The sequence below is a fragment of the Numenius arquata genome, chromosome 6, assembly GCF_964106895.1.
Source record: "Numenius arquata chromosome 6, bNumArq3.hap1.1, whole genome shotgun sequence".
NCBI lineage: Eukaryota > Metazoa > Chordata > Aves > Charadriiformes > Scolopacidae > Numenius > Numenius arquata.
In genome coordinates this window covers 23,807,806-23,821,727 of record NC_133581.1, presented here as the reverse complement: position 1 = coordinate 23,821,727, position 13,922 = coordinate 23,807,806, and the positions used below count along the sequence as shown (strand labels likewise).

The 13,922-nt window shown below is 37.5% G+C and overlaps 1 protein-coding gene across 4 annotated transcripts in view; it reads right to left on the bottom strand.

Moving 5' to 3' along the window:
- Nucleotides 1–376: 376 nt before the first annotated feature.
- The window catches only part of FAR1 (fatty acyl-CoA reductase 1), a 40,652-nt gene continuing 27,106 nt past the window's right edge, over nt 377–13,922 (bottom strand). For 2 of the 4 annotated variants that reach the window (XM_074150012.1, XM_074150009.1), the window contains exons 10-12: nt 7,324–7,453; nt 5,758–5,885; nt 382–3,345 (exon numbers count right to left, since the gene is read on the bottom strand). In XM_074150012.1, the coding sequence (XP_074006113.1) occupies nt 3,183–3,345; nt 5,758–5,885; nt 7,324–7,453 (421 nt within the window). In that variant the 3' untranslated portion in view covers nt 382–3,182. Of the gene's footprint in view, nt 3,346–5,757; nt 5,886–7,323; nt 7,454–13,922 lie in introns of all 4 variants that reach the window. The other 2 variants (XM_074150011.1, XM_074150010.1) reach the window with 2 other exon arrangements.

Genomic DNA, 13,922 nt, shown 5'->3' with positions numbered 1-13,922 from the left:
CCCTTTTAAACCCTATGAAAAAGCACCCATCTATTTATGTAAATTTGAATCTAACACTACAGAAGAACAGGCAATAACAGTGAGGAGAAAGCTACGTGACCTACAAGGAAGTCACCATGACCAAGCATACCCCACCATGTGTTTTGATATCACCCCATGAAGGTTTAGATGGTGGTGGGAGTTGTTGGCTTCTTTGTTGTGTGATTGTGAAGGTTTTTGTTGTTTTTTAAAATGCAGCATTAGTCATTCACTTGGTTTTCAAAGTTTCTCACAAAGGAAAGAGCATGTTTGTGTATATTAAGATGGCATTTATACTATACAGTTTTCTGCAAATCAGACTAAAACCATGCAAAAATACAATAAACACTGTAACAACACTTTCAAGGGATTTGTTTATTTTTGGTTTACAAACAAAGGCACCCAATATTTCTGTTTATGTCTTATAAAAGCTCATAGATTTAGCATTTGTTTCCAAACACCTGTTCCTACAGCAGAGAAAAACATTACAGGAAAATGTAATTTTTTTTCCTGGTCCCAAATTTAAATACCAGTAACTGTTAAGTGATCATGTTGTTTCAGCCTACTCTTCTTCCTATTTAACCAACTGGAATACCTCCTGTAACTTGCTAGGCAGTACAGCCAGTCTAGCTTACTGTATCAAAATATAGTTACGGTGTATTTTTGATCCACATCCGTTATGTGCAAACACTGGTATGAAGAACTGCAAGAGAACAGGGTTCTGATATGGAAAAAATCCCAGTCATTTCAGATAGATTTCACAGACTAACCACAGGAAGTGACAAAACTAATGTAATAAATGTGACACTGAATCTATTGTCACTTAAATGGGAGGACTGATGAATTTGTGCAAGATACCAATAGGTCTCCGAAGAGGGGAAAAAAACTGGATTTCTAAATTGGCAAATGTTTGAACAGTAGAGCTTAAATATCCCTATGTTTAAAGTAATCGTTTTTCTTGTTATTTATTCAAAAGACTAGATTTCTAACCAGTGTTTTGGACCAGAAAAAAATCAGTTCATTGGCTTCATAGTTCTCAGGGCTAACAAAACAACAGTAAAAGCATCATGTGTAATGGTTATAAACAACTAAAATTCTTAAGTGAATTGCTTCACAGAATCATTTTCAGAATACAATGTATTTTTCTTTTGCAAACTTCAGCCACATGCCAACATGGGACAAGGGATGTCATTGGATAGTAGGCACCTCTGAGAAAAAGTCTACAATGCAGGAATGCTTAAGCATACTTTCAGGTCTAGTAAGATACTTGGGGAGGCAACTAAAAACGTAATAAACCTAATGTATTTGTTAAAGTGAAACATCTTCAATCACAGAAGTGATAATTTATTTTCAGCCACAGTCAGAGGTCTCTCACACAAGGTGTGGTCCTAGACCATTTAGGCTTTTCATTACTAGCTTTGTATATACACACCACAGGTAATTTTAAAAAGGAATTACAGCTTACCTACTTACTACAGAATATTTAGCTCCAACAAGGAAGCCATTATCTTTTCAAATTGAGATATACACCTGCATGAAAGGTGTCCTCCTTAAAGTAAGAGTTTTCAAAAGAAAAGCAAAATAAGTTCTTTACATATTTAATTCAAATAGGACAAAAAAGTACCAAGGGCAAGAATAACACAGATCTTGTGTAATTAAGTCATTATTTGCCTTTCCAAGCAGATTCAAGAACATATTTGTCAATATAAACTGATTTTAATGAACAAACACTGGCCCAGGGTGCTGGTCAGAGTATCAACAGAGGCACATTACAGTGTTTTCAGATAGAATTCTGTGCAACCAAAATCTAAAGGGATCTTCATGTGTTGCCTTAAACAAGGATTCAATCTTTTCTTAAAACTTGCTGTTTTTACAAATGTTTTCCCTACTGAAACAAAGTAACATGCAGAGAAAAAAAGAATTTTTTTTCAGATTTAAACCTAGTAATTTAAGTTAAAAGATAGATGGAAGAATTGGTAACATACTTTCATTTTGAAGCAAGGTGCATCTTGCTCTGCTTGCCCAGTGAAATGAGAGGCTTTACTGGGGCATGGATGAGAAGGTGTGCTTAGACATTGGTGTTGTCCATGCATCAAATTTCACAGCTCGGAGACTTAAAAAAAATAAATCATTAATTCATGAAGCATTTGCTAACATTGCTTAGAATTAAAAAACAGGTATAGCTCTTAATGTAAGTCTATAGTTTGTCCAACTACTATTACCAGTAATATAAATAGCAACTAAGCATAATAAATTCCTTTCAAATACATTTACCTTTTGAAGTCAGAAGTGTAACAATCAAGTGTTGGCTCTATGTTCCCAATAAAAATCATTAAAAAAAGAGGACAGTCAATGACTTTATTTTTGCCCCCCTCATTTCCTTTTATCTACTCAATGATAGAATCAATTCTGCTTTCAGAGAAGCAAATTGCTCATGCTGACATAAATGCAAGTTGGATGCAGCCAGTTTTGAGCACAGAACTGAATTGCTAAGCGCATTCTGAAGACCAGATCGGACAAAAGGCCTTTCAGTAATTAAGGAAGGTTGGTTTGGTTTTGTTTGTTTGGTTTTTTTCCCTTTTTTTCTTTTAAAGCAAAGTAGGTACCATTGTTGCATCCCTATTTTGAGAAGAGGGAAGAAGTGGCAAAAAGTAAAGACAAATTACAGAAGTCCTCAAATAATTTTTTTTTTTTTTTTTCTGGGAGATCCACCATCATTTATACACTTTTGCAACTTGCAAAACCCTTTGTAATTTAGAAGAATTTCAAATAGGTCTATAGCAACTAGTAACTCCTAAGTCAATATTCATCTTGCTTAATGTGGAGTAATACTTAAAAGAAAAAAATCATATTAAGGCAGATTTCAATCAAACGTGTTCCAAATTGCACAGTTATGTTGGTCAGTGGTCTAAAGTGTTTTCCCCAGGTCGAGTTAAAGGTACTTAAATGCTTGTCTAATGCCAATTCAACCTGGCACTTGACCATTTTATTTTTTCTGTTTCCAGGAAGATACACAACTAACATTACATATACCATACCATATATTTTGCACTCCAATTTAAGATGAAGTTATGCTTTTACAAAGTGTGAGATGACTACATGTTACAGGCTTTGTGCAGTTAGACCACCATATGCATAGATGTCCTAATGCTAAATTCTTTTCTTCAGTATCTCATAGTACTGGAGGCTCTGAAGTAGGAGAGGAACTTGTAACACAGACTAACCACAAAGTACCAGATATTTCTTGCCATTTGTGATCTTGCAATGAAGATACGCCAGATCAGGATCACAAGAACTGTATTGAAGCCATAGCGTATATTCCTTAACCTAAGGAAAAACAAAAGAAATAATTAAAAGGGTACCAAGACTTACAGGAAAAAAAGAACACTCTAAAACTTAACTTCTAACGTAGAATTTAATTTGTTCATCTATTCATCTCCAGATACATTATAAGTGGTATTAAGCGAGTGATGGAAATAAGCTGTTAAGCGAAGGACCAAACAGAGAAAGCTTTTCCATAGCTCACTGCTGCAAAACTGGAACACATGAAAACTACAGAACAGAGCCAGCCCTGTAGCTAGCCACATGTACTTTCCGCTTCACAGCTACTTGATAAAAACCTCTTAAAGCCAAGGTGACACACATGGTAACTTATCTATAGAAGGCTGCCATCCACCCACAAAACAAGGAAATATTTAACACTATGAACACCCCTCCTTGCTTCCATGTATTTAAAACTTTATATGTGTGTATATATATATATATATATGTAGAAGTAACTCCAACTGCTGCTGACAGGAAAACACAAAACATCATAGGAATTTCCAGCCACAGAGCCCAGAGTCTTCACTGCAAATTTTGAACTCATTCCTTCTTAGGGAACTATATTTAAATATTAGGAGAAACTAAGTGTCCTTTTAGAGCAACTGTGAATTTTTGCAATCTTCTCACATGTAAAGACGGAAGCTTCAAGACAAACAGCAACCAGAATTCGTTCAGATTTCTCTAAAAAAGAGCAGTCTCTTTGGTTCAGTAGATCATGACAATTTATATTTTAAAGGCAGTTCTTCCTAAGGAAATCCTCACTGCCCTTATCTTGTTTTACAGGTAAGCTGGGTGCTACTATAGCCAGACCTTCCTCTATATACCTTATTTATAGGAAAAGCACTCTAAATTTTTGTATTACAAAAATAAAGCCCACTTTTTTTATTTGAGGAAAAATTCTACTCACAGAATCACAGAATGATGTGGGGTTCGAAGGGACCTCTGGACATCATGTAGTCCAACTGCCCTGCCAGAGCAGGGTCACCCAGAGCAGGTTGCACAGGAATGTGTCCAGGCAGGTTTTGAATGCCTCCCGAGACAGAGACTCTACCACATCTCTGGGCACCCTGTTCCAGTGCTCTGCCACCCACAAGGTAAAGAAGTTCCTCCTTATGTTTAGAAGGAACTTCCCATGTTCAAGTTTGTGCCCATTTCTTCTTGTTCTGTCACTGGGCACCACTAAAAAAAGACTGGCCCCATCCTCCTGACACCCACCCTGAAGTATTTATAAGCAACTACTCAGTATTTCCTAGTGTAGCCAGGTCCCCTAGGCTGCCACATCTGGTTAATATTGAAGCAGTAGACTCCTCAAGTTCAGATTACTTAGAGTTAAGAGCTAGATGGTAACAGAAAAGACCAACCTAATACTTCATAGTAAATCTATGTTAGAACCTAAACCTCTTGCAAAATAATTCACTTATGAACTGAGAGCTAGGGGCAACTAGATGCTACTCCAATACAAGACTCTCTCATGTTATTTTTGGTACAATCCTTTGTACAGAGAATGGCAACTATATGATAAATTCTATGCATTTTTAACAGCATCTAAATTAAAAACACCCCAAAATCAGTGAAGGACACCTCTTCAGCTATCCCACCATTATCAAAGATTACTATCTTTCAAAAGTATATCTGGGATCATAACATATGCCAATCCACTCTACAACTGCAAATGCTTGTCTTTAGAAGAACGACACAAGTAATGACCTAGACCACTTCTCTTTGTGCCAGCAGGACAGCAGATGTGAAGTCGTATTGCAATACAAGATTAATCACTTTAATTTCACTCTTTGAAGAGACAAATCAAAGTCTACAACAGTCTTTTTGAATCAGTCAAGAACAAAAAAAGGGCAACTGAGCCAGTAAAATTCTGGACAGTAACAATGCATTCAAACCGGAGGAGTTAAGCCACAGATAAAAGAATAACAGAAGTCATCTTAGAGCACCAACATCAAAGCTTCCTGCTCTGAGGTGGAGAGTCCATGCCTGTTTACTTGCCCGCTTCAAAAGATCCCATTCCCAGAAGAAATAAGGAGGTTTAATAGAACAATAGTTAACTGAACAAGCCATTCTGACCTTGTGTTACTGTGTACCATTTTGCCTTGCAGAAGATACTTGGGTAAAATCAGAAACCTGGATTACAGTATACACTAGTGATCAGAGCTACAACCATAATTGCAGACTAATATTGTAACTATTAATACTGAGAGCAACTCAGGAGCAACAAATGGAACAAGAAAGAGGACACCCAATTTCTTTAGAAAACACTTCAGACCACTGGACTGGAACAGAATAATTCTGGGGGACCTAAACAAGTGCTATCAAGAACAATTAAGTCTAACAGGGAAGAGCAAAACTTCAAGGGCAGAAAAACACAGAAAATATAAACAGAGGAAAATAAAAATTTATACTCACTTATTTAAGTGTTTCCTAGCCGCAGGGAGGCCAGACATTTCTTCATTCAGCACATATTTCTTTGTTCCCATGCAGTAATTTTCCATGTATTCTGCCCAATGTAGTTGGCGAACATCAAAATTAAATATCTGCATAAAATAAAAGCTTTCACTGTTAGTTGTTTAAAATTCAGCTCCTATATATAATAAAGGAAAAGAATAAATGCCTTTACACCAGGTAACATTTTTGCACCAAAGATAAAATGGAATTATCTTGTCCTTAATCATAACAGTCCAGATTTAGAATCCATTTTTGAGTCAACCACCAGCTTCTTACACCATCTCTTCCAAATTTCAACCTTTTCATACCTTATTTTTCCTCCTCAGCAGTAATATTCCTCCCTCCACTGCCAAGTGCACTGTTTTCCCATTTCATCTGTCTAGAAGGAATTCCGCTCTAGAAATAACTACTATCTGTTGTTTCCCTTTAAGCAACATAATAATTCTAATATGCTACACAATAAACACTGCTTTGTGCCAAGTTCACTATTTGATAAATGCAGAGTTCTTTTACCTGTGCTTATAGTTGTACAGCTATCTTTGTAAAAGAACCATATAAGTATCTTCCTCAATAGAGGAAGTTACTATGGTAAATTCACAACTCATTTTTTTTTCACTGAGGTACTCATTGCCTATCTCAAGATTCGACAATAACAGCCATTTCAGTCCCAATAAACACCAAGATTTTCCTAGCAGGTTTTTAACTCTGCCAATTTTTTTTTTCAGCTAAGAGAATAAGCAAGATCATTACAGGATCCCAAGCAAACAGTTTTGTGCAGCAAAACTGTATTCTGCTTTGAAAGTTGTTATACATATACTAAATCCCCAAGCTCATGCTTTCAAATAAGCTACCTAACAGCAAGGCAGGGGTGTTTTAAGGTGTGATGAAATATAAACCCACTGCAGTTCTGAAGACTATCCCTCACAGTGAGTCTTCGTAATTTAGCATTGTTTACAAGTTAAAAGTCAATCTGTAGTTCTAGTCATGATATAAAATACATACATGCTAAACAGTCTTCTAGTACTGGTAAGTTATCAGAATCTCTCAATTAAACTTTATTTTCCGCAATATAACATCATAGCAAGAATGTAATAAATAAAATAAAGTTTCAACCACTATTTCAACTAGCTCTTTATTGCTGTATGCACATCTTATTGAAAATTCAGCTATTTGAAAATACTAACAGTCCAAAGCTCTGGGGTTGTTTTGGTTTATTTTTTAAACTTTTCCTGAACTCAAGTTGCTGGGCAGAGAGGAGGGAAGGGGTAGAAATCCTCTCCACACAAGAAACACCAAAAGCTATTCTATTTCCTACTTTTAGACAGTTTATTTAGAAGTCTGGCAGCTTTTCTTCAACTTACCTATAGAACTAGATTCTGGAAAACACTTGAATAGGAAAGACATTTTAAAGATGAAAAAACTGTTCCAAATGCATAAGGAAATTTGAGATTTTAAAACTGTAATAAATAAAAAAACAAGCTTATATTTCACTTTCAGTCTTCATGCCCACATCACATAGCTACTTGCCTTTTTGTCTTCGGCATTTAGCTGGTTCAATAGCATAGTCATATTTTCAGTATTCCAGATCCAAGATTTGCTTGTGAAGTATTCTAACAATGTCATAGCCTTATGAAGACGTGTTATTGTTTTCATCATCCTACAGTCCAAGGCATGGACAGGTTACAGTGGTAAAGATTAGTTCAAAAAAGAAACACAGACAGTAGATTGTAAATTTTTTACCCTCCAACCCCACACCCCCATGTGAACATATCCCATCGTGCTCTGTTCCCAAATAATGTTATCCTAGATCAATGGGGCATTTCTGCATATTATTAAAGTGGACTTCAGCTGTCCTACTTCCCAATGCAATAGTAAGTTTCTTCCCTAAAAAAAGAAGGGATAGTAAAACATCTTCTGTTGGTAATTCTTAGTTTAGGATACATACACAGAGCACTTTTTACTTCAGTACACTGCAATATTCAGCTGTACTGAACTATTTGACTTGATGAAAGTCACATTGCACAGTGCAGAACATATGCATGTGACAATTTTAAGCAAGGGAGTAAGTTTCTCTGATCTTCCTGCACGCTGTGCAAGACCAGATATCTGCAATAATACAAAATTGTTTTATTATGATCACTAAGCGATCAAGGCTTAAAACGATGAGAAACATGGCTTCGCCTCTTAACCCTACTGCTTCTGCAGCAAAGGGCAGGAAAATATTTAAGAGCACAGACAGACCATAGAAGATCCTGCCAGTTAGCTGATCAGTTCTATGCTACTTCAAAATATGCAGAAATACCTTTCATCATTCCTTATTATGCAGAGGAAGCAACTCTACAAAATCATCACTTGGAGTACAAAGAAATTATAAGGATCAATTTGGGCAAGTTTCTCTTTGATCAGACTGTTTGAAGTGGTCCCCAAAAAGATGTGAGTCATTCAGTCTCTCAGATGCAAAGTTCCCACATTAAGGACAAGAGAATTGCTTCACGTGTTCCAGTGCTAGAGATGGTCACTCAATTTTAATAATTATTAACTAGTACCACATAACCTAATGCTATTGAATCCCTGCTTTGGGTGCTCAAGGTATTTCCATCTTGCATAACTGCTCCAAATTTGATCCTTATAGCAGGACACATTAATCATTTTAAGCACAGAGTGAGAAGGGGCTGGGGGGAGGCAAAGAAAGCAGAATAACCCAGCAATAACAGGAAATGGCTTTCTGAAGTTGTTTTAGTCAATAAACTTTATAGAAGCAATAAAAACCACCGATTTTTCTCTGAAAGCTGTCTTGATGCATTCATACTTGTAGAACGGATGTAGCACATTGTTTCAGAAACTTTTCTAAAGAAAGTATTTTGCATCACATTAGTGTCCCCTACCATCACTAATGGCTGGCATCTCAGCATCTAAGAGAATATCAAAATTGCCTCTTTTGCTTCTCATGAAATACAGTAATACAAATTTTAGAGACCGCTGAAAAAGTAGAGTATCTCTAAAGAACAAAAAGCACAAATATTTTTCCTTAAATCCCATAGGAACCTATCTGAAGGCTAGTTCGGAGTCATATTCAAATTTTAGACCACCAGCTAATTTTATTAGTAGACATTTTAGATGCTTTCAAACACCCACTAATAGTTTCACCAGTTGGGCAAGGTGGCAACAGTGGGAGCTGAGTTTTTCCAGAATTCCTCCAATTGAAAAATAATTATGAACACAGACTATGCATCTAAAACACTCTGTGCTAACAAGACTGAACATTAAAAAAGTGTACTAGTTAAGTAAAAAAAAAAAAAGAGAAAAATTCAAAACTTTGAAAGCAAAGATCTCACCGGTCAGATAAGCCAGAAAGACCTCATAGCAAAGTGGCCTGGATAAAAATAGTGCCAAACAGTGCACAGTGACTAAGTGCTTCAACTTTTTCCAGAGGTCTGTCCACTGACAGCCCTAAGATTATTTAGCTTAGTTCACTTGCCCTTTGGTGCCTCCCCAATTTGTGTTCTTATGTTAAGCTAGAAGAGCAGTCGAGTTTTAGCTAGAGTGCTTAGACTGCTATAGTTTAAGAAAACTTGTGCCCCTGCAAAATACTAAATGGAACAAATGAACATCTTATTAGACAAGTGTAGATTTTTGAGCTTGTTACTGGCCACTGACATTGAATTTTTGCTCCCTTCTGTAAACAAAAACTAAACCGAATTTAAACTAATGCAAAGACTAACCTCTGCTGGGAATCTTGCCGTCTCTGCTTATGGATATGGTTTTAAGAGTATAGCTAAGCTGCTTAAAAAAAATATTTAAAAAAAAAAATCAAGTGGCTAAAGAGTTCTTCTACCTCAGCTGCAGATTTTTTTTTCCCTCCCTCCAACTCAAATTGGATTTAGTGACTGGCCACAGAACCAGCTGATTCAATTCATCAGTGGAAAATTGTTGAGTGTCGCTGATTCTTGATGTATCAGGCAAGAATCAAATGTCTCCACATTCTCTCAACTGCTAGATCAATTACAAAGTTTGGCAGAAGAGGACCAACATTCTTGGTGACAGTTTGGTAGTTTGCACTAAATCAACATGAAACTATACTTTTTTTTTTTTGAGTGACAGCCTCTCATTCAGAAATGACAGCAACGAGCGTCATTTAGTGGACATTTATGTAGCTCTGGCAGGCTACATTTTATAACTTTAATGGTACCATATTCCTCCTGCAAATGGGAACACACATCTCAAAAAAAAGCATGAATACATATAATGGAGCTTTATCTCTCAACCTGTAGTTTTGAAATATACACTTCACAGGTTTTCCCAGAGATAGCCATTGGATACAAGTCGTAAGTATCAAGGCCATATATAACCAGTCAGTATAATATCAAGCATTGAATCACACCTTCATAAGCTGAAGACAGATAAGAGTCACACCTGCTGATTATCACAAAGAACTGAACTTTAGCAGCAGTCAGCAAGTCAATGTGACAGTATGCAAGACTTTCACCTAGATACTAGGTAGAATTTTGCTTCTACTAGGCAGTCGTTACTGCCATTAACACAAAATACACGGCAACAGCCTGAGAAGCACATCACAGGAATCAAAAGTTTTAAGCAATAGTTAATTCAATTATCCATAAGTTAGGTGGGCATGTTTCTATACCAGACAATTGAAAGCGGCCCGACTTAAGGTTATGACTGCATTTTGAAGAAGTCTTACACACAACCTATTGTCTCCAGGCTAAAACCAGGTCTGATACTAAATACAGACTGATCCTTCAGTGTATCTACAGGCAATCTGCAAGTCTCTGCATAAGCATTAGAGATAGCTAATTATATATGTATTTTTAAAAGATTCCTCTAAAATACATAACACACAAATCTGAAAGCTTGTTTTAAGATTTTCATCTGGCTGTAAATTTTGAAGTGTAAGATATACTACTGGAATTCTTATCTTTCCAGCAGCTGTGGTTCCTTTAAGAGCACAACTTAAGTACTTCCGACAGGAAAAACCATATTAATCTATGCAATAAAAGTATACTCTTTACTCATTTCTGGTTTGTAAGACAGGAACTACATAAAAGGTGCTTCATGTTAAGTTTTAAGAAGCTTTACATGGAAATGACAGATATAAAATTATGACTTTACACCTCCCTACATACATCAACCACACCACCTTTTAGCTTTCTAAGAAGCAGTAATAAAAAATGAATTGCTTGAGAAATCCTTGAATTACAACTTTAAATACTTCATGCCACATTTTGTTCTTCCAGAGTAATTGGAAATATCTGCTGGGTGTGTATTTTTAAAGGCTTTAAAATTTCAAATAAACCGAATTGTTCCTAAATAACATACGATTCTGTTGTGCTAAGCACTATGTAAAGTTACAAGAGAGAACCATGCCTTATATTAATAAAACAATTAATTAAGTTTTGCTATGCAACTAAGTATATGTGGCAAGCTACTGACAACTGACAACTATTTATGCAATTGCACAATGCTATAACAGTCTTAAGTATTTAGTATAAAATATTAAATGTTCATTATGCCAATCCTTATCTTACATATTCTTTCTATAAAATCTGGAAGACATACGATATGCATTATTTATTCCTTCCCTTTCCTTAACTGTTATTATCAGAAAATTGTTACATTCAAGAACCTTCAACGAGATGCAAAACCAGCAAGATTTCTATCTCACTAAAAATATTGCTTCCACAATCAAGGTGCAAAAGAACTATGTCGTATCACAGAAAGATTTCAACGGGTAATTCTTCAAAACCCCTGGACAGGAAGATTTTTTTTTAATTACTATTATAAACATAATCCTTTACTTCTGAAGGGTCATAAGGCCTGATCTATTTCTTCCACTTAAAAATTTCTCATTCAGTTGCAGTAAAATATTCTCACAGTATGACAACAGCACAGTTAAACCTACACAGTAATTCATTGCTTATTTTTTCCAATACTGTACGCAATAAAGATCTCAGAAGTGTATTCAGGCTCAGCATAGAGAGGGCAGGCTACAGACCCGTCAAGTTAGCACACTATTTGAGTTTTCTTGTGCTGATTTTACTACATTTTTACTATACTGCTCAAAAGGCCACATTTTAGATTAAGCCAGCCATTCTTGACTCAGAACAGCATTATATTGAGTTTAAGGATATCAAAAAACGTTTGCAAGGCTTTAGAAGTTTCCTAGAACATGCTACCTGGTAATTAAAACGATTCTGTTGCCTGGACAGAATGACCACATCAACAATAGTGGTATATATATAGGGTACAATAATAAATATAGGGTACAATAGTATCCCTATACCATGACTGTCTCCAGCCCATCAGTTAAAGCAGCTTTCAAAGTACTTTGAGCCAGACTAGAAAAAAAACATAGAAGAGTAAAGATCTGTCTCAAATTTCTTTTATTATTAAACAACACATGAAGCCCATCAGATTTAACATGCACATCTTGCTTTTGTTTGCATCTGTGTATTTATTTATAGAATCACAGAATGGTTTGGGTTGGAAGGGACATTAAAGATCAAGTTCCAACCCCCCTGCCACGGGCAGGGACGCCTCCCACTAGACCAGATTGCTCAAAGCCCCATCCAGGCTGGCCTTGAACACTTCCAGGGATGGGACATCCACAGCTTCTCTGGGTATCCTGTTCCAGAGTGTCACTACCCTCACAGGAAAGAATTTATTCCTAATATCTGATCTAAATCTCTGCTCTTTCAGTCTCAAACTGTTACGTCTCATCCTATCACTACACTCCCCCATAAAGACTCCCTCCCCATCTCTCCTGTAGGCCCCCTTTAGGTACTGGAAGGCCATTATAAGGTCTCCCCAGAGCCTTCTCTTATCCAAGTTGAATAACCCCAGCTCTCTCAGCCTGTCCTCATAGGAGAGGTGCTCCAACCCTCTGATCATCTTCCTGGCCCTCTGCTGGACTCATTCCAACAGGTCCATGTCCTTCCTGTGTTGAGGACTCCAAAGCTGGACACAGTACTCCAGGTGGGGTCTCACGAGAGCAGAGTAGAGGGGCAGAATCACCTCTCTCAACCTGCTGTCCACACTTCTTTTGATGCAGCCCAGGATGCGGTTGGCTTTCTGGGCTTCAAGTGCACACTGATGGCTCATGTTTTGCTTCTTGTCCTCCAACACTCCCAAGTCACCGGGTGCTCTTCAGGGCTGCTGTCAATCCATTCTGCGTTCAACTGTATTTGTGCTTGGGATTGCTGCAACCCAGGTGCAGAACCTTGCACTTGGTCTTGTTAAACTTCATGAGGTTCACACAGACCCACCTCTCAAGCCTGTCCAGGTCCCTCTGGATAGTATCCGTTCCCTCCAGCGTGTCGACCGTGCCACACAGCTTGGTGTTGTCAGCAAACTTGCTGAGAGTGCACACAATCCCACTGTCCATGTCTCCAACAAACATGTAAACAGCACTGGTCCCAGTACTTTCCCCTGAGGAACACCACTCGTCACTGGCCACCACTTAGACATTAAACCGTTGACCACAACCCTTTGAGTGCAGCCATCTACCCAGTTCCTTATCCGCCGAGTGGTCCATCCATCAAATCCATGACTTTCCAATTTTGAGACCAGGATGTCATCCAGGACAGTGTCAAACACTTTGCATAAGTCTACCTAGATGATGTCTGTTGCTCTCCCCTTATCTACCAAGGCTGTAGCACCATTGTAGATGGCCATGAAATTTGTCAGGCATGATTTGCCCTTGGCGAAGCCATGTTGGCTGTCACCAATCACCTCCTTATTTTCCACATGCCTTAGCAGAGGTTCCAGGAGGATCTGCTCCATGATTTTGCCGGGCACAGAGGTGAGATTGACTGGCCTGTAGTTCCCCGGGTCTTCCTTTTTTCCCTTTTTGAAAATGGAGATTATGTTTCTCCTTTTCCAGTCAGCAGGAACTTCACCAAACTATGACTTTTGAAATATAATAGAAAGCAGCTTAGCAACTTCATCTGCCAGTTCCCTCAGGACCTGTGGCTGGATTTCATCAGGTCCCATGGACTTGTGCACCTTCAGGTTCCTTAGATGGTCTTGAACCTGATCTCCTACAGCAGGTGGTTCTCCAAACTGCCTTCTTCACTTGCTTCTACTGCTCCTATTGAAGACTCCATTTTTTA